Source organism: Gossypium hirsutum, chromosome D03 (assembly GCF_007990345.1).
Source record: "Gossypium hirsutum isolate 1008001.06 chromosome D03, Gossypium_hirsutum_v2.1, whole genome shotgun sequence".
Taxonomy (NCBI): domain Eukaryota; kingdom Viridiplantae; phylum Streptophyta; class Magnoliopsida; order Malvales; family Malvaceae; genus Gossypium; species Gossypium hirsutum.
The window spans coordinates 43,720,310-43,742,441 of NC_053439.1; the positions used below are offsets into that span (position 1 = coordinate 43,720,310).

At 29.5% G+C, this 22,132-nt stretch overlaps 2 protein-coding genes across 2 annotated transcripts; both read left to right on the forward strand.

Annotated features, from left to right (window-relative positions):
• The first annotated feature begins 7,612 nt into the window (after window positions 1–7,612).
• LOC107949625 (calcium-dependent mitochondrial ATP-magnesium/phosphate carrier protein 2) lies at window positions 7,613–12,265 on the forward strand. Its single transcript, XM_016884357.2, has 4 exons — window positions 7,613–8,814; window positions 10,694–11,479; window positions 11,560–11,650; window positions 11,797–12,265. Exons 1-4 carry the CDS (start codon window positions 8,367–8,369, stop codon window positions 11,987–11,989), a joined length of 1,518 nt encoding a protein of 505 aa, XP_016739846.1. The 5' UTR covers window positions 7,613–8,366; the 3' UTR covers window positions 11,990–12,265.
• A 6,653-nt stretch (window positions 12,266–18,918) lies between these two features.
• On the forward strand, window positions 18,919–19,799 carry LOC107949623 (uncharacterized). The gene is made up of 2 exons (XM_016884356.2): window positions 18,919–19,147; window positions 19,227–19,799. The coding sequence occupies exons 1-2, from the start codon at window positions 19,130–19,132 to the stop codon at window positions 19,692–19,694; spliced, it is 486 nt and encodes a 161-aa protein (XP_016739845.1). The 5' UTR covers window positions 18,919–19,129; the 3' UTR covers window positions 19,695–19,799.
• The last annotated feature ends 2,333 nt before the right edge of the window (window positions 19,800–22,132 follow it).

Below are 22,132 nucleotides of genomic sequence, written 5' to 3' on the forward strand. Positions count from 1 at the left end.
TAAATGCTTATCTTGGTGTCATATATATGTGATAATAAGAAATTTGGCCATTGAACTTTACACATTTATTCAATTTGATCATTACTTTTTTTTTATTTGGAGCAAATTAGCCTTCCACTTTTCATTGCTAGCATAATATTATTTTATTTTACACGTTTCAAAAACAAATGTTTAAAAATTATAAAAAAAATTTAAGATATTTTTAAAAGTTCAAAAATCATAAATTAAAAATTATATTTTCAAAAATTATGAAAAAATGCTTCTCAAAATAAAAAAATCTATTTCTTAAAAAAATAAAAATGCAAAAGAATTTAAAGATATTAAAAATATTTAAAAATTCAAACCAAAGAAAATAAAATTATTCACCTATATTATACAGCTGAGGAGAATATATAGAAGAAAGATATCAATCCTTTTACTATAATCGGGGAATAAAAAAGACAAATTTGAACTAAATAATTAGCAAACCGGTAGCAATATACTTGTCAGGTCGCTCGACTTAAAGACCATCTGAAAAGTGGAAGAGTTTGAACAAAAATATAAGTTTTAAAATTGGGTTTCGATAAAAAAACACGTTTTTTAAATGGGTCGGGGCTCAGGTAAGTTTTTTTGGCCCAATCTCAACCCGAATTTGCAAAAAAAAATTGTTACTACTTTTTTACTGTTTTGTCACTATTTTTTATTATTTTGCTATCATTTTACGATTACATTGCTACTATTTTATTAGTATTGTTTTGTTATTAATTTTATTACTATTTTAGAGATATTTGATTACTAAGTTGCACTTATCCTAGTGTTATTTAAGTATATATTTTTTCATTTGTTGGGAAAAATTTATTTTAATATTTTTAGTGTAAATTTATTTTTATATAAAAAATAATATAACAATTTTTAATATGGTTGGGGCAATTCGGGCTCAAGTTTTAATATTTTTATCTAAACTGGGTTTGAACAAAATTTTGAACCCATTTTTCGAGCCGAGTCCGAACTTAGAAAATGGCCTAATTTTTTTACTTGACCCGACTCGATCCATAAGTATAACTTGTGAATGTTGTAACTTTAGATTACCTTCGGTTGGGATTTTATTTGCCCAATAACTTTAGATATGCCAAGGTCTGCCAAAATTGTCCAAACTTCCGGCAATTAACAATGCAGAGAAATGATTATATAACTAATTTTTTTTTTTATAAAAAAAGTTATCAAAGTTTTTCAATTAAGTTAAATTCGATTTTGCTAGCTCCTATGATCACTCTTTTAGAAGGAAAAAGAAAAGGTATATAATTAGGATTTAATTAACTCTATAAATTATAAAAAGAAAAAATATTATAAAATAAGAAGACAAAAAGTAAAGAACAAAGAAAATATGAGAGCAAAAGAGAAAGTGTATTTTATTGATCAATTGGAATATTTACAAACTTCTCTAAAGCCTCTATTTATATGCATAAGAAGTATAAATAAAGTAGAGATCTAATTCTAATCACCATTAGAATTCAAAGTACATCAAAACTTATCTTCATCTTCATGGACATCCACTTAATAAGATATTCATAATACTCCCCTTTGAATGTTTATTGGTAGATAATGTACCTCGTTAAATCCTTACTAAGATAAAAACCCTGTGGGAAAAAAATTCCTAGTGGAGGAAAAAGATTGCACATATCTATAATACGTATAATATGTTGCCTCATTAAAAACCTTACCAGGAAAACCCAATGGGACAAAAAATCAATTAAGGGAAAAAGAGTACTGCGTGTATTTACTCCCTATCATGAAAACATCACATAATATCGCATATTCTATGTATTCAATCTTGAATACTAGCTTTTCAAATGACCATTTGAACGTATTTGCTAAGCATTTATATCAACATTCTTTTGAAAGTCACGAGTGAGAGAAAATTTTCGGAGAAATATATTTTTATCTCTTCATGAGTTTCAACAATAATCACAACAAACTTTAATCATGATCCCTCTATAAAAATACAAATAGGTTTTTTGGATCATTTTATAATTCTCTTTTAACTACTATTGACTAAATCAAATTTACCACATATGTTCAAATTATTTTAATTCATATAAATGAACAATTTCTCGATATTTTTAATATGCTTCTGGCATTCTAAATCCAAGAATTTTAATGTAAATTTTACATTATATAGTGATTCATAAAAGGTTGTAACAACAACTATTAGACGCAAGTTAAATCTTTTATGAACTATCAGTTTAATAATATATCTAAATGTTATTTTATCCACCACAAAAGAATATTATATATTTTCATAATCAATGCCAGGGCTTAGCGAAAAACTTCATATTTTTATTCTGCTTTTGCAAAACTACTTCATTTGTACCCTTATTGGCTTTATACCTTTAAATATTTGGACTAGTTCCAAAAACTCTACAAATTTAATTGTACTTGAGTTGCTTCTTTCTATTTTGACTAATCTATTTCATATCTATATTTCTCAATAGATTTATTCAAGATCCTCCATTTATTTCATTATTTCAACAATAATATTGCATGCAAAATCATTGTCGACCAGTTTTATTATTCGGTTCCGCATTTTCTCAAATTGACATAACTTATCGAGATTTCTTTATTCTCATTACTTTAATCTTCAGTTTCAGGTACCTAAATCTCTTTTGGAGTTTTACTTATTAGTTATGTCTTAGATCTCTTCTGGAGCACCCACATTCACTATATGACCATCAAGAAGAATTTTCATCTTTGGAACCGATCGATCTATTATTTATTCTAACTGATTGTTCTATTGGGACTTTAATTCAAATTAAAATATTAGATGGTATATAACACTTGGTTATTCTCATTAAGTTTGTAAATACATCTGACAATTAACTTATAATGAGTCGGGAAAACTATCGAATAAAATAGTACTCACAAATCATGTCATAATTGAATCTCAAATACATTTAAAACATATAATAATACATGGAGACTCGTAATTAATATATATTCCCAACTTTCTTTGAGGATTCAGTCATCTTTGTGCGTTGTGGTGGAACAATTGGAATATACACGCACATACAAAAATTCAAAGATGAGAAATATTTAGCTCTTTACCAAAAACCAATTGTAATGGAGAGTATTTATAACTTATTGGCTTGATGCGTACAACACATAAATGAACACAATCTCATGTTGAAAAGAGGAAGTTTAGTTCTCATAAGTAATGTTTTAGACATTAATCAGGGGTGTTCAATCAATAATTTCTCTAAATCATTATGCGCATAAATAACAATTTTTTACAAAAGTTTTTCAAACTCAATCAATAAAAGACTGAGATATAAACCCATCAGTATTAGTAAGATGAATTGTCTTAATTGCACGATCTGAAATTAATTACTTAAATAAACAGTCTTACAAATGGTAGGTTGCAAGTTGATAACACATACCTGATTATTTTGTAGATACATCTACCAAAATCATATGATATCAAAACCATCCACATGGTGGATGAATGGACCTATATTCATTTAAAAAATGTAAGACCTTAAATCTCAACTTTAGTTAGTGAGTTTCTAAGAATCAATTTTCATTAAGAACAAGCAACAAATGATAATTCTTTAAATTAAAGAATCTTATAGTTGTTTAATAAATGTCCATGTGAATTCTCAATTAATTTTCGCATCATATATGATTCAAGATGGTCTAACTAGTCACGCCAAGTAGTAAATGCATTTGTATCTATAAACTTCTGGTTTACTTTAACATGCATTTTAATTGTACTAATAATTTCAATATAAATTGTGACAAATTAATAATTTTACTGTCATTACTTTTATTTTGTATTCACATATAAGTACTATTATAACATTAACTACTGGAAATGTCTAAATCAATATGAAGTTTATAATACCACTAAATCAACAAAATAAATATAATTTCCAAATATGTATATGCAATAGTCGCTTCAGGAAATATGCCAAAATTTTCAAATATCCAAAAAGAAATTATTATAAAATTTATTATATTTATTACAGACATTCACTTCAAGGAATGTGCAAAAAGTAATTTAGACAATAATGTAAGCATATATCATATTTCTTACCAATAAGATTATACAGATATCATCTGCTTCAAGGAATGATAAATTAATATAAATCATTGAACATTTTGTACTAAGAATAAACATTTGACAATATTTTGAATCATCCATCTTCTTATCACTTTGTCAATAATGACAATAAGTTAAATTTTCATAATTGTTATGAATTGCTACATTCACTTCAGGGAATTGAGCAAAACTGGTAGAACAAGTAACTCGTTATTTTGTTTAGCCATAATGAGATATAAGATAAATTCAAAATACTTTTAAAACCCTTTTAACAAGAGTTTTGCATAATCAATAATTAACTACCAAGAATAATTATCTAGGTCATGTAAAGAAACAAGCCTAAATTAAATATTTCAATAAAAACCATGTTTCAAATATAAAAATATGACACAATGAAAAACTATCAATTTTTTTTCCTTTCATAGCCATCATCATAAGCATGCATGAAATTTAATTTAAAATCCAACCATTCATGCTCATAGAACTTTTCATTTACAATTGCTCATGTCATTTCTCTAAATAATTAACACATGGAATAAAACGTATGAACTACTATCTTTAACAATTCTTTGAATTAAATCAAATCCGAATAACCATAAAATTCATTGGTTTATTAACACACATTTGCATACTAGATATGTTTTAATCAAATATATTATTTAATTATAAAATTTACTATAGCGACATAAATAAATCAGTTAATATTCATTTTCATGAACAATGAGATGTTTAAAACAATATGTAACCCATGGAATCAAAACTTAAAAAGAAGGTCATCTCAAATATTTAAATCATATATTAAGTTGATTTTAAGATGTACCTTTTTTTTTCTGTGTTGAGTCTTGACGATTTTATCAAGAAGTAAGCAAATTAAACTCTAATAGTAGACTTTGAATCCAACCAGAACATATTAATAGCAAACTTTGAGAGTGAATCTTATTTTCCAGGTGTATAAGAAGTACATAACCAATGACTTTTCATACATAAGTTTTCTCCCTTACAAGTTTTCATCTGTAATATTTTTCCATGCAATTTTAATTGAGAAATTATTCTGGATACTGTCGAGTTATACTCACAATTTTTTTTAAAAAAAACTTACAACTTTAGGTGCATCCAACCATAACACGTTTTAGATAGAATTACCATATTCTATTGCTCACATTTTTCTTTTAAATTATTCTAAAATTTAAGTAGATCTTTCACAGTAAAATATTTTGCTTTCAACCTCTTAGTGAGGATGATGACAAAATAAGATCATAAAGATAGTCACGATCAATTCAATTTATAAGAAGAGTATTAAATATAAATCAATAACTCAATCCTCTTTTGATTCATATGAAATATAATCTTTTTCTCATTTACAATATCAATATGAGATTCATTATAAATATATTTTAAAACCAGTGGATTAATCATAATAAGATATTAATATATTAACTCTTCTAGAGCGACTAATTTTGTATTACCAAATATTAGAATAATATTGGTTTATATTTTCTTTTACGTTCATTTCAGAGAATGCAATAGATTTACCATGACGAACTTATAAACATCCCAAAAATTCTTTATTTCTTAATCACCATCGCAAACATGCATGATTTTAAATCAAAATCTATCTATTTATGTTGTTATGATTAGTCTCCAATTATAATAAACATGATATAATAAATAAATCATAGTAAAATATACCTAAGATTCTTTAACATCATCGTTATCACCTTGGCTATTATCATGAGCACTATTACAAGTAGTAAAACAACTTTGTTTCCGTAATAGCATTTATAATCTAATAGTAAAAAAATCATTTAATAAACAAAACTAAAATTTTCGTGTACGATGCTTGAAAGTTTTTCGATATACATTGTACCAAATTTCAATACCACATATATGTTATAAAATCTTATGATGCTCTAATAAAATATTTATAAATTCAATTTAAAAGATATAATATAATCATTCAACAATAACAAATTATTGAGTTAATTAGATCCTATTGAATTTCCCTTTTCCCCTCTAAAGCATATTTAATAACAATAATTTAATCATCAAAACATTTTAATCATCCAAATATCATACTTACTATAATTTAATAAAAGAATCTTAAAGTAATAATATTTTTTCATAAAATAATTTTACAAAAAACCAATCAACAAAGGAGAAAAACATACTACATGAGGATTATATAAATTTCTTTGCGTAAAAGGGCATAAAAAATTTAGAGATTTATGTGTACCTGAGTGGTTAAAAGTTCTAATGATTACCCATAGTGCGCAAGTCTCAATTGAAATAGCAACAGCTCTAGGAGGCAATCGACAACAGTAAATTTTGGGGTATTTTGTGACTTATAGAGAAAAACAATTAAAAGAGAATCGTGCTGATAACATGTTATAAAATAGGAGAGCAAAAGAGAGAATATATTTTATTGATCAATCGGAATATTTACAAAACTTTTTCAAACTCTCTATTTATAGGCATAAGAAGTTTAAATGAAGTAGAGATCTAATTCTAATACACCAAAACTTATCTTGATTTTGATGAACATCCACGTAATAAGATATTCATGACAAAAAGAATTTTTTTCATAATTTTTGAATTTTTTTTTAAAAATTTGTAAACTTTTTTTAAAAAAATTTGTATTTATTTTTTAACTTTTATAGAAATTTGAAAAAAATGTATTTTTTGATTTTTTTAATCTTTTTTTTCTCATTTTTGAAGAGCCTTTTTCATATTTTTTGAATTATAATTTTTATTTATAATTATCCGAATATTTTTTAAAAAAATTAATTTTTTTATAATTTTTAAATTATTTACTAATGTGATTTATGAGACAAAATAATACCATATAAATAATAGAATGCAAAAGACCAATTTGCTTCAACGGAAAAAGTAAGAGCCAAATTGAAATAAATGTATAATGACGGATAATTAAATTTGTTATTATGAATTACATGTATAATATTAAAATAAATATTTAACAACATAAGTTTAATAGAGGGATTAGTTTGCATCTCAATCTAATGTAAAATGATTAGTTTGCCTATTTTTACAATAAAGGGATCAAAATGTAATTTGAGTTATAGTATGGAGATTGTTATGATACTTTTACCATAGATTTATATGAACAGGAAAGAATATGTTCCTTTCAATAAAATGCATAATGACTTATTTGACCCTTCAATTTTATAAAAAAAATTATTTTAGTTTTTTTTTTTTGTCTCTTTTAACTCTTGAACTTATATTTTTTTATTATCAAATCACCCCAAAATGAATACAAAAATTAATATTTGTTAACTTTACTGATACATGAATGACATACTAACATTTAATTAATTTTTTAAAATTAAAAAAATATTTTTTTAAATCATTTAAATAATTTTTTAAATTTTTTTAATTTTTAAAAAGTTAATTAAATATCTTACACGTGATTTACATGCATCTCACATCAACTAAATTAGAAAAATGTTTACCATGAGACACAATTTTAAAGACTAAAAAAGTAGAAAATTGAAAGAAGGGCTACAATGACTTTTTTGAAAAGTTGGAGGGCAAATAAAACATTATGCGAAAAAAAATGTTCCTTTTGCCTAGTGGCCTCTGCTTCTTTCAATCCTTGATCCTGTGATTGATAGAAGAAGAAAGCAAAGCAAAGTCATAACAGAAACACACAGGCACAGAAAAAAGAAGACCCAGAAATTTTAATCTCTTACTGTATCAGATTCAGAGTTGGGCTCTCAAAGAAAGGGATTTTGGAAGGTTTAGGAGCTTTGGGAGCCAATATATGTTATCTCGTTATCTGGACGTTTGAACCACACCTCTTTCTTCTACCTTCAATAATAACTTTCTTTTCTTTTTAGTCTTCTGTAATACTGTTTCTTTGATCGATTCTTTTTTATCATAGGCAAAAAAAACCCATTAAAATGACTTGGAATTGAGATACTAAGCCTGTTCCTTTGGAATTTTGACTCTATTTTTCCTTATTTTGACCTTTTCTCTCTTCCAACCAAACGAAAGTCTGCATCTGTTGTCTTATTTCTCTTAGTAATTCGAGTCTAATTCTTGGATCCTTCCCTTGATTGATTCTTTGGGGTATATTATTATTACTCTGCCTCGAACAAAAGGGTCTCTCTTTTTTTTTTTGGTTCTTTGTTCTCAATTTCACAAAACAGATCTCTTTCTTTCAAAATCTCCATGCTTGCAGAGAAGAAGAACAGGCCCCTGGGGACAATATTCACAGAGAAATAGTTGAAATTTGCTTAAGGTAATTAAAAGCGTTGTCCGTTTTGCTATTGTAATGTCTGGGGCAGCAGGGCAGGGTGTGGAGCATGTAGGCTTGCCTAAAATGGAGGCAAAATCCAAACCCGGATGTTGCAACCCGGTCAAAAAACCGGGACCCGTCTCAATGGATCATGTTCTTTTAGCATTACAAGAGACTAAGGAAGAAAGGGATTTAAGGATTCGAAGTTTGTTCAATTTTTTTGATGCAGCTAATGTGGGATTCTTGGATTATGCTCAGATTGAAAAAGGTCTCTCAGCTTTGCAGATTCCGGCTGAGTATAAGTATGCCAACGATCTGTTGAGAGTTTGTGATGCTAACAGAGACGGGCGTGTGGATTATCAAGAGTTTAAGAGGTATATGGATGATAAGGAGCTTGAACTTTATAGGATTTTTCAAGCTATTGATGTGGAACATAATGGGTGCATTTTGCCTGAGGAGCTCTGGGATGCCCTTGTTAAGGCTGGTATGCTATGTTCCCTTTATTATTATTTTATAATAATTGCGGGTTCTTGTTTTCTTTAGCCTTTTTCTCTTACCTTGACATATTTGACCGGTTTGTTGAGTTGGTTTCATTGTTTGGGGTTGATAGTGAAATCATACAGTTTGAACTACTCATGGTTATTTGCTTATAAATGGTGAAGTTGTGATCTTATTAATGTCCCTTTCATAGCAGTTGCAACAATTGGCTTTCTGCAGTTTGTAATTCTGTATGTGTTTGCCAGAGAATTTGTTTTCTTTCTTTGTATAAAATCTTTTAATAATTTACCAATTGTCTTACTTTTCTTGGAGACTAGTTGAAGTGATTAACACAACTATAAACAGCTGCTGTGCTCAATGATGGGTGACCGTAAAGCAGATATATATTGTTGGTGGCAGATTGCTTTCAGTTTATGATATCCTGGTGCTTAAATCCAGTTGAAACACATGTATAACTTCTTCCTTTTATTTAGATATAATATTGAGATTTTGGTGTTGGTGCCTAGATAACAAGCTTGAGGGACAGTCTTTGGGCCAAAGAAATGCTGTTTATCTTAGTTAAATTTTTGTGAAATAATTAATGCCAAGTGGATTGGATCATACATTTACCCGGTGTGACATAATTCGTTTAATACTTCATGCACGTACTCTCAAAACTTATCTATGATGGAAGTTTAATTGAATGCCATACGCTTGCTGTCAGATGTCATTGTGTTTTGACAGCTTTCTCATTTGCACATTAGAGTGGCCAATGGAAGTAAAGAAAGATAAACCTCGACCTTGGAGATCATTGCAAAGTAACAAGAACTGAATTTTAATTGGTAATATAGACTTGTGGCTATGTTATGTGTATTCTCTAGTTCAAATTTCTAAAGCAATTTGGATTAGACTGTACTTGGGTGTTAGCAAGCTTCCGTAGGCAGTTGTGCAAAGCATTTTTTTGATTTGTCTCAAGGAATATTCTGAGATGGTATAAAGCTTCACATGCAAGATTAGTTTTCTGTTGTGCGATTCTGTTGAACTTATCTTATTTCAGTTCTTAAACCGATGGCATTCGATGAGTTTTGATTCTGGCATTCTCTTGTTAAAAAATCTGTTCTTTTAGTTGCAGGCTTTTCCAAAACCAAAGTATTGGTGAGCAGAAATCTAAACCTTAGGTTCATTCTATTTTAAAGGAGTTGCTATTGAGTGTTTTCCTTTTGCTCTAAAATTTGTTGAGATACCTCAATCAATCCTACGGTTAGGCTACAAAGGTGATATATGAGCTTTTTTGGCAGGTTTGCCACCATCTAAGGGAAGTATTTGTCTGGCTTAATATTTGAGACATGTCTTGTTGGTATATTCAGGTGTCAGTTTGTATGGCTTGATTGTAGAGACATTGTCTTCTTTTTCTAAAATATTTGCCAATTTGTTTTGCTGGATGTTTGAGACAGTTTCTTGGTTTTTATTTAAGCATCTATTGGTGTCCTTAATGAGAAAACATGTCACTGACTTGGACTTGTGCATATTATAGATGAATCTCATGCTCACTTTTTTGAATCATTATTTGGAATTTTCAGAGATTGGGAAACTGTAGATTTGCTTCTATGATACTCGACATAATGGGTACTTTGTAAGCTTCATGGAAGTGCTTCCATTTGAATTCATTGTATCCAATGAAAAAGATATGATGGTAGCTGTGCATTTCAACTTCTCTGATTTAGTTAGTATACATATATGATAGTACCTGTGCATTTCGACTTCTCTGATTTAGTTAGTATAAATATATGATAGTACCCGTGCATCATGTGGAAGGCTGATAGTACCCACAGTTGCAGTTAAGCAGTTGTTTTCATCTTATTAGCCTGGCAGTTTGTATTTTGCAGGGATTCAAATTGATGATGAGGAGCTTGCTCGATTTGTAGAGCATGTCGATAAGGACAATAATGGAATCATAACATTTGAAGAATGGAGAGATTTCCTTCTACTCTATCCTCATGAAGCTACTATTGAGAACATCTATCATCATTGGGAAAGGGTTTGCCTTGTAGATATCGGAGAGCATGCTGTTATTCCTCAAGGCATCAGTAAACATGTTAAGAGAAGCAAATATTTTATTGCTGGAGGAATAGCAGGAGCAGCATCTCGCACTGCAACTGCTCCTCTCGATCGCTTGAAGGTGGTTTTGCAAGTGCAGACTACACGTGCTAGTATTCTGCCAGCTGTAAAGAAGATATGGAAGGAAGATGGTGTCTTAGGGTTTTTCCGAGGTAATGGATTAAATGTTGTGAAGGTAGCACCTGAAAGTGCTATCAAGTTCTATGCGTATGAAATGTTGAAGAATGTAATAGGGGACAGTATGGGGAACAAGAACGGTGATATAGGTGCCAGTGGGAGACTTATTGCTGGAGGTGTAGCTGGTGCAGTGGCACAATCCGCCATCTACCCAATGGATCTTGTAAAAACTCGGTTACAGACTTGTGCTTCTGAAGGTGGAAGGGCTCCAAATCTGGGGAAATTAACCAAGGATATTTGGGTTCAGGAGGGACCGAGAGCATTTTATAAAGGTCTTGTGCCATCTCTTCTTGGGATTATCCCCTATGCTGGCATTGATCTTGCTGTCTATGAGACCTTGAAAGATTTGTCGAGGACATATATTCTTCAAGATAGTGGTAGTTTTCTGTCTGCTTCTTTTTGGTTCCTTATGTTTCATTAACTTAGGAGCTTCTGGATTTCTTTCTTGCTTTTGTAGAACCCGGTCCTCTTGTGCAACTAGGTTGTGGAACAATTTCTGGAGCTTTAGGGGCAACATGCGTTTACCCTTTGCAGGTTATTAGAACAAGGTACGATCATAACATAATGTACTACTCCCTTGCTTTCTGGTATTTGTGTTCATCTGCACCATCATATACCGATTTTGGTATTTGTATTAACTTTTTTATTATATTTGCTTTTTGCTGGGATGTATTTTTTTTTTTTGTTTTCCCAGACTGCAAGCTCAACGAACTACATCAGAAGCTGCGTACAAGGGAATGTCTGATGTGTTTTGGAGAACATTTCGGAATGAAGGTTGTAGAGGTTTCTACAAGGGCCTCTTTCCAAATCTTCTCAAAGTTGTACCAGCCGCAAGTATTACATATTTGGTGTACGAGGCTATGAAAAAGAGTCTAGAACTAGAGTAAGAGAAGTTTGATGGAGTTGTGTTTGGCAGAAGTGAAAGTAGAGGTAATGACGAATATATACCGATAATAAGATAATTAAACAAGAAGTAACACTGATTGTTTTGAGTTATATGATAGATGATGATTCCCCTTCAGATAATGGGGTGCATAGTTTTGTACTAAACAATTTTTTTCCCCAAGGCTTATCTAAACAAATGTTGAGAAACGGATTATGTGACATAATATGTCTGACTTCCAAGTTTATAGGTATGAAAATGGTACTGTTTGTGGTGAAAATGCTTAGTAATGGTTCTTTGTCAAGGAGACAGTCTGGTATTATGCTGGTTTTCTTTCTGTTCTTTTTTAAATGAAAATTTCCATATAACGCGAAATAATGTCATATTTTTACGTTGCTCCAACATTTCATTCTTCTTTTAAGTGGTTGTATCCGATACATATATATAACACATTAGGACATGGTATGTAGGGGTTATGACTTTTCAAAGGTTTTGTGGAAATCCTGAACAAATTGAGCATACACCTCCACATCTTAGGGTATAATGATAAAGTACATTGCATTTTTTAGGAAAAAATACAAATTCGAACTTTGGAGATGATATTGTTGGGAGAGGCAGTTATAGCTCCTTAAAAGGACTAGTGTAGTACGATACAAAGAATCATAGAGAACTTTAATATCAGTTACATCGTCATTTTGTATGGTGATCAAAGGCATTTTAATATGCCCAATAACGCCCCAAAAGTTTTTATTGTCATTAATGGTAATATTTCAATAATGGAAATCATAAAATTTGTAAGAGAAAGAAATCAAAATAATTAAAAATATTTGTGGATTTAATTAAGTGCCGAAAAAGAATATTGAAAGTGATAAAATATAATTTATTTCGAGATATTAGATTTTATTTGGAAAGTAAGACTTTGACTATTTTTTTCAATTTAGGAGGTTGAGTAATTTATAGAGAAATATTTTTGTTAATGAAATTATAAAGCAACGAGACATGTTGTAACAGCCCAATTTTTAGTAGTGTCAGAATAATGATTTGAGATCAGTAAAATTGATGAAAAAGTTAGAAAAATTTATTAATTAATAATTATAAGTTAAGTGTGATTTTAGAAATATTTTTAAATCAGTGAATTTTGTGATTTAAAAGAAATTATTAGGTAAATTAGGTCGAAAATGAGATATCGAGACCTCGATATTATAAACTGAGCCGTAAATATTTATAAAAATATTTACGGAGTGTCAACAGGATAATATTAAAGTTTCGTTAAGAAATTTTAACGCTTTAATAGTTAATTATGAAAAAGGACTAAATTGAAGTAAGGATAAAAGTTTAATTATAGATTAAAGAAAAGTTAAAGGACCAAATAGGCAATTATGCTTTTTTTTAAAGTTGAGGCGGCATAACAAAAGAAAAATCTAAGATATTTTTAATTTAAAATATATATATTATATTATACATGCGTAAGTAATAAATATGTTTTTATATTATATTATTATTAATATATTATATTATATTATATTATTATATTATTATATATATATGACAAAGAAAGAAAGAAAAGAAACAGAGAGCAAAACAAAACAGAGAAGGGAGAAAGAAAGAAACAGAGAGCAAAACGAAACAGAGAAGGAAGGAAGGAAAGAAAAAAGAAAAGAAAAAGGGAAATTTGGGGTTTTAAGGTTCAAAGTAATTTGATAAGTCAATTTAATCCCCTTTTCTCTTAATTTTGATATTTTTTGAAATCCTAGAATAAAATACTACTTGATTTAAGTTGAAATTTTGGAAGTTAGTAGATTATTAAGCATGGTTCATGTTGAATAAATTGTTAAATTAGGGATGTATTCGATAGAAATTTTGATTGGAATTGAATAAAGGATTGAATTGTAAACTAAACTATAAGTTTTGAATTTTAGGGATTAATTTGAAATAAATTCGGAATTATGAAAACATGATAAAAATTAAATATTTAAATATGAGTTTAGCAAGAAATTGGGTAGAATAAGGGTATGAATTGAGAAAGAAAAATATATAGGTTTAGTTAGGGGTTAAATTGATTTAATTTCAAGTTAGAAGTTAGTAAAGAATGTAATTGTAAAATAAAATATAAGTTTTGAATCGATAGGGATTAAATTGAAAGAATCCCGAAATTAGGGATTTATGGTGAAATTGAGGAATTAAATTGACTTTATAGTAAGAATTAAGGGAGAATATAGAGTTAGATTGGGAAAAATAAAATTAGTATTGGTAAGGGATTAAATTAGAATTTGGGTAAAGTTTAGGTATAAAAGGAAATATTTTAATGAAATTGTGTATTAATGATTTTTAATTGTTTAATTACGTAGCTAATGTCGTGTACGAGTCATTGTCCGAGAAAGGAAAGGAGAAAGTGGACAAGGAGTGACTCGAGAGAAATTACAGTTAGTATTACTATAATTCGAATTTAATTATTAATCGTTGAAAATTAAATTAATATACATGATAAGCAAATTGAGGTGAGTTTCATAATTGAATTGAATAATATATATATGTATTGATATTGAATTTATTGACAGTAATTATTGAATTTTGAATAATATGTTAGTAAATAAAAATAAGGAAAATATCAATATTTAATTGAATGAATTAAAATATGAATTGAATAAAGGAGATATTAAATTGAGATATGTGAATATGTGAATTGTGTATTGTGTATTGATTGAAAAGTAGTTTGAATTGAATCGAAGTATGATTATATGTGAATATCTGAAATATGTATTGGTATTGAATTGTATATTGATTTGAAAGTGGGAAGTGAATCTGAGTTGAATTCCGATTAAATCGAAAGTGAATTTGAAATAGAAAAATATATTGAAACAAATGGTGATTAAATGGGAATGATTTGAATTGGAAGTATGAGAAAGTGATTGAATTGAAATGTGATTCGGAAACCCTATTAACTAGTCGGGCTGAGTCGGATATAGTTGGCATGCCATAGGATTGGAAGAGTTCAGGGATACTTCGACCTTGAGTCGATGAGACACTGGGTGTCATACTATTACTTCGGATAGATTCGATGAGGTACTGGGTACCAACTTACTTCGGCTTGGCCGATGAGACACTGGGTGTCAACTATTGCTTCGAACTATCCGATGAGGCACTGGGTGCCATTTTTGGTGTGTTTGGGTGGAATCTGCGTATCTGTCGGAGTCCGAGTCTTGTTAATAGGGGTAAATAATTGAAATGAGAAAATTGAATAAATGTGATTGATTGAGCTATGGGAAGAAACGAAAAAGTGAAGTTGTGAATTGATGTGTGAATTGGAAATCGAAATAAGAGATTTAAAGATATGAGCCCAAAGTTCATGATGTGATAAAGAGTAAATTTTGTTATATGATATTAGTGAGTACAAATTGCAATAAAATTTATATTGAATATAAATTAAATGAAATGAATTGTATATGAATTGAAATGAACTATTGGAATGAGATGTAAAGAAAAATCCAATAAAATTTAGATAGTGAAATAAGGTATGAATACCATTAAATATAAGATTGAAATATTGCTTATTGTTATTAATGATCGAGTTGATTTAAAGTATGAGACAATTAATGAATAATTGTAGACATAAATAAAATGTATATAATTTATCGATTAATGTTATTAATTCGAATTATGGTAATACCACTGAGTATTTCCATACTCAGCGTACGGTTGTTTCCGTGCGCAGGTTAGGTCAAAGTCGGATTGTTGAATCAGCGTCCAAAGCCGATTCTGAGCTAATTGTGGTGGTGAACATTTCTTTTAGTTATGGCATGTATAGGAATTTAGTAATTTTGTATATTTGTAAATATGATTTTACTATAGAATGATGTATAAGTATTTGATGATGAATGGTTGTTTAAATGGTCAAGGATGAAGTTAATTATTGTTATAAAAGTCTAAGTGATAAATTAGGTATGAAAATCATAAAATGGTAAAATTTTGCAAAGAAATAGAATTCAGGCAGCAATAGTGACGTAACTTTGAAAAATCACCTAAGATAGTATAAAATGAATTAGAGGGTGAATGATATATGAAATGAAATATTATTGAGTCTATTTTTATATAAAAATAACGATTTAGCAAAAAGAAATTTATATTTTAAGATATGTGAATTTTAGTGAGAAATGGTCAGATCTATTTCTGGAGTCCCCTGTTCCGAGTTTAGAAAATCACTAAAAATGGTATAAAAATATTTATGAGTTGTAGTTTATATTTGTAGAATCCTTATTGAGTCTATTTTCTGTAGAAATAAGTGGTAATATCATATGAAAATCCTATAATGAGAAAATTTATTTTTAGTACCAAGGGGTCAGGACAGTCGAGTGAAGAAACAGGGGAGAATTTAACTAATAAACTGTATTAATTGGTCAAACCAAGAATTCTGAAAATTTTATGGTAGAAAGATATATGAGTCTAGTTTCAGGAAAAATTTACTAAATTAAATTTGGAGTTCCGTAGCTCGAGTTATAATCAATTTAGTAACTGCTGCGCGATTGGACAGATTACTGTAAACAGTGAAATTAATTTTTAAAACGAATTTTTATGCCCCGAATTAGTAAGATAAGCTAAGTAATGCCTCGTACTCGATTCCGGCAACAGTCTCGGGTAAGGGGTGTTACACATGTGGTATATGTTGAATTTAAAATTTGAAGGAAAAGAGAATATAAGAAAACATTAGTTGTATGATAATCATTGGATTAAACTTTAGATTTATTCTTAGCCATTAAAACTCATTAATTTATGCCTTTGGATTTAAAGTTTCATGTGCAATTTTGTCTATTTATTTTGAAAGGATTTGGACAATTTTAAGAGTGATTTCTAACCCCTAAGTCTTTGGGTAAACTATAAAAATAGTCACTTTTGTTTGTTTTAAATTATATTTTAGTCACTTACTTTATCGTTTTATTATAAAGTGATCATTCTACATTAAACTCCATTACCTCTCTAACGGTAGTCCAAATGAATTTTAAATGCCAACTTGAATGTCCAGCTACTGAGATAAAAATAGGTTTTTAATTAAATAAATTTAATTTGGATTGCCACGTAAGATATTCAAGTTGGCATTTAACATTCATTTGGGCATCACGTAGGACTGCTATCAGGGAGGTAACAAAGCTTAACGGTAGAGTGATCACTTCGTAACAAAACGATAATGTAAGTGATTAAAACGTAACATTTCAAACATAAAAGACTAAAATATAATATGAGACGAACAAAAGTGGCTATTTTTATAGTTTACGCTTAAACCTCTTGCAACCACTGGATTTTATACATGGTTTTAAGAGATAGAAAATGGAGAGAAAAGTACTCTTTTTTCACTTCATTTTGATCTCCCACTTGAAGCCTTCTTGAAAACCCATGAAAAATATTACATTCTACATTTTTCAAAGCTTAGAATCTACGGATTTAGAAAGTATGGCATGTTTTATTTTAGTAAAAAGCTAAGTCGAAAAGATGTAATGATTGTATGTAATTGAAAAAGGAAGAGGTTGAGAAGGTGTAAGAGGGGGGATTAGGGGGTGGTGGGCAGAATATAGGCTCTTTTGAATTTCATATTACCATGGAATCTCTTTATTGAGTATTTTAGAAGTCACAATTAATTTCAAAAATAAAATTATTAAGAAGTAGGTAAAGTAGACAAGAAAATGAAAATTACTATGAATTGTTATAATGTATGTGTGTTTGTGTGTGTGATGATATATATATACTAATTATTAATTATTTTTTTAAAAATATATACCTTTTCACATGATATGAAAATTTTGTTTAAATACTATATAAAATATTATTTAATGTATCACTTTTAAAAAACTATAAGTATTGTAAAAAATACTATATTGTATAATATAAAATTTTTAAAATAATATGAATATTGTGTAAAATTCAAAATCATATAAATAATTTATAACTATTTATTTTTTAATATAAATATATTATATTAAAACATACTATGTTTTATATTCACTAATTGATTAATATTTTTCTAACATTAATCTAATTATAGGTTTTTTTATCATATCTATTCTTTTTTATAACTCTTCCCAAACCCTTAAATAGAAAGATAATGTGCTTCAGTATACTCGAATTCAAATCCTTCTACACTAGCAACAATGCCGATGCCAATCGAGCTAATAGTTAATCGTGATTAATATTATTTTTATGTTAATAAAATAAGTTGCTTCAAAAGTAATTTCTAAAAATAAATATATTCAAAATTAAACTAAAGGAAGATATTTTTATTGAAATAAAAAATATTACATTAAATAGATTTTTCTTTCTTTAATAATGATTATCCTTTAAATTATCAGAATAGTCACTTTTATTTCTCTCAAGTAACATTTTAGTCACTTATGTTTGAAATGTTACGTTTCGGTCACTTACGTTAATGTATTGTAATATTTTAGTTACTGAGCCGTTAATTATCATTAATGATGTAAAGGTAAGCTGACGTGGCACTTTAAATCATCATTTCAAACAAAAATTTTAGGTTAAATTATACAATTGATCCCCATATTTTTTTCATTTTAAACAATTTTTTTCTTTTATGTTCTTTTAACTTTCCCTTTTTTTCTTTTTTTTCTATTCTCTTCTGCTTCTCCCTCTATTTTCCTCTCTTCTCAATCTCTTTTAACGTAAAAGAAAAAAAATTAAATTGCTCAAAACGAAAAAATTATAAGGACCAATTGTATAATTTAACCTAAAATTTTCGTTTAAAATGATGATTTAATGTGCCACGTCAACTTACCGTTACACCGTCAATGAAAATTAACACTCGGTGACTAAAATGTAACATTTCAAACATAAATGACTAAAATGTAACATGAGAAAAACAGAAGTGACTATTTTGAAATTTACCCATGATTATATAGCCAATGAAAGGAGAGATAAAAAAATAAACAAGAAAAGTGTAGTTGAATGACGTGTAGCCTCAGGAGGCTTCCATGATGCTAAACGTGTACACTTGAAAGAATGGATAAGTGTCTCTTCACTTTAGTTCAGTTCTCCTCTGTCCAGAACTCTCTACACTTCTCCATCCATCCTCCTTTCCTTTCTTATTATATAAACGAATAAATCCACCCTGCAAGTTATCTGTTGAAAGGGAGCTTACGATCAAACCATGGCATCTAGATCAATTGTAAGTTTTTATTTATTATTTTTACTTTTGATTTTCTCTTTTGGGTTGCATTAAAACTTGTTTCCTATGATAATTGCAGGGTTGTTTGAAGCAGTTGACGAATCCTTTGCGAGGAAAGGCGAGTTATGCGACCTCAACGCCACCGAAACTGAAATCCTACTCACCAACAGCCGATTTTGGCTACTCTAAAGATGCTAAGCCGCCAAAGAAAGTGAGGGGCGATATGGTGCCGGTGTACGTAGCAATCGGCATGATAGCGCTGTCAACCTCACTGGGCCTTCACACAGTGGTGCAACAGCTGAAGAACTCGCCGCATGTGCGAGTTAGCAAGAAGAGAAGAGAGAGTTTACCAGAGGTGGAGGAGCCTGATCGAGTGCTGGATGAAGCAGACAGGTTCATCAAGCAGTCGTTTTTCAGGAAAGTTGCCCATATTCAGAAAGATGACGATCACTACGCCATTGATGATCCAACACGGGCTGACATGTTTGCTGTCACTCCTACCTCGAGGGCTGAAACTCTGAGATCAGTTGGTGTTCTTGATGGCTAATGTTATATTTAATTTCCTGGCTTTTCTGGGGTAACTTTCTAGATATCTCCCTATGGCTCATCATTGAATGTTGTAAATATACAGTAAAATAATGGGGTTTCAATAGTTGGTTTGTTGCTTCACTTTGATGCGATGCTGTGTCGAATGGAATGTTGAAAAAATGGATTGTGATGGCCAAGAAAGTATTGATTAATCATAGCCATCCAACATTTCCTTAACCCGAGATACAGGCAACGGATTGTTCTATTTTCACGTATAGAAATCCCCCGCCCCCGCCCATCATCACACATTTTATTATTAACAATTTAAAATGCATTATTTATCATAATATTGTTATGAGTTTTAATAATTTTAAATCGTCAATTTATGACATAATTCAATTAATATTATTATATATAATAGTATAATTTATTTTAAGTAGGAAAGAATTTTTTAAATTTATTATTAACATAATTAATAAATATATTATTTTTAACATAAATAACCCGGTTTAATTATGATCGTTATGACTTCAAAATTATTTTTTAATTTTAAAATTAAATTAATTAATTATTTTAAGGAAGAATAAAATTAATTAAATTAATTATTTTAAGGAATAATTTCTATAGTTATTGAGCATAATTAATAATTTGAATTTTACTTATATATTTACATGAATAATATATTGAAATATACCAATACTTAAGTTCTGATTATATTTATTGTTTTTGACATAATGTGAAAGAGGATAATGTAATATTTGTAATAATGTCTATGCCAATTGAGCTAAGACTCGTTAATACTTATATTAATATTAAAAATTTTTTTACATCAATTGATAAGGTACTGACAAGCATGAAAGTATCATTAGTTTTCCTCTTCCCATATTTATTTTTGTATATATAAATTTCATAGTATAAATTTTGTTTAATTAAAATTACATTTGGAGCAAATCCTAATACATTTGTGTACAAACCTCCTTTTTATCTTATTTTTTATTTGTATTTACTTAAGTTGTACCATTTTTTTAGTTTAGGGTTCTTCCCATCCCTAAACCCAAAATTTACTTAACCATACAATGGTTGATACAAAGAAAAATATGTAAGATTAATATATACAATATCATTTACAAGAATAATTTCACAGTATACATCTTGAGCTTAATGGTTGTGATGGAGACATTTATTATGGTTGTGCCTGACGTTTCTACAAAGGCCATATCTTTTTGGTTCGTCTGTTTCTCTCAAACCCATCTCATTTCGAATTCGACTTGACTGCAGTCGACTTTGCAGCTTGCATCACAATCCCAAATTCGGTAGCAAAACAAACGTAGGAGTAGGCAAAATATCCTAATCTACCTCATTCCTCATTCGAGGAACTCATGTCTCCAAACATTGAAGATTTGATCAAGTTTGTACACATCATCCACGTATTTCATATAGTCGGCACAAGAAAGGGCATATGCCGCAGTCGCATGAGCACACGAAAATCGGAGTGCTTGAAACCTTCTGCAATCGCACTACCTTTGCTTAAGGTTGACCCCATACAATGTATTTGGAAAAGTTGTACAGTGCCTTGTAAATTCATACACGTGGAAAGTTTCAAATTCACGCAATATACATTTAGCCAACATCGAGCGTGCTTTTCTACGATTGTCCTCTATGGCTTCTTGTAGTTCCTTACAGAAAATGTGACTTGCATTCACCAATGTTTGATATTTCTCTCCCATCGTCGCAAACAACTCACTCAATCACCAATAAGTTGAAGTGAACACAAATGTTATGGGCAAATGACACATCCCTTTCACAACGAAATTCACGACATCCGCCAGATTGGTAGTATATGCCCATATTGATACCCTTCAATGTATGACTTAAGCCCAAGCCTAAAAGAGGATGTTATTGAGCCACTCCGTTGCTCTTAAATGTTTGGCTCATAACTTCTCAAACCTTTGATGGAACCGATGTCTTTGGAACTTGTACCTTACCGAAAAAATTGGTCATTAAATATCTTCTATAGATATAATAATCAAGTATATACCCATGTTAACAACTTCTTTGCACTCATCCACATTGTGGAACTCTCTCATAAAATTGCAAGCAATGTGTTGGATGTAGTGTACGTGATAATCATTCGGTGGGCTCCACCATTGTCCCGCATTGCCATACTACAACTATGTTTCATTTTCCACGATTAGACATCAAACATTCACTAGTTTGTTTAACTACATATAAGTGCAAGTTTCTTAAGAAAAATTCCAAGACCCCATGTCTTCTTTCTCAATGATGGCAAATGCGATCGGCAAGATTCTCCGATCCTCGTCTTACACAACCACAATCAACAATATCTAGATGTAGTTCCCATACATCCAAGTCCTGTTTACTTGCACCATGGGTTTGCAATATGGAAATGCTCGGACACAACTCTCAAATGTCCAGAACATTTGGTGAAATATCCTT

Bases quoted from the DNA above. Each gene is read 5' to 3' on its own strand.
- LOC107949625 (XM_016884357.2), top strand. From the start codon at position 8,367: ATGTCTGGGGCAGCAGGGCAGGGTGTGGAGCATGTAGGCTTGCCTAAA. The intron at 8,815-10,693 runs GTATGCTATGTT...TGTATTTTGCAG, and splicing joins GGATGCCCTTGTTAAGGCTG to GGATTCAAATTGATGATGAG. The intron at 11,480-11,559 runs GTAGTTTTCTGT...TTGCTTTTGTAG, and splicing joins ATATATTCTTCAAGATAGTG to AACCCGGTCCTCTTGTGCAA.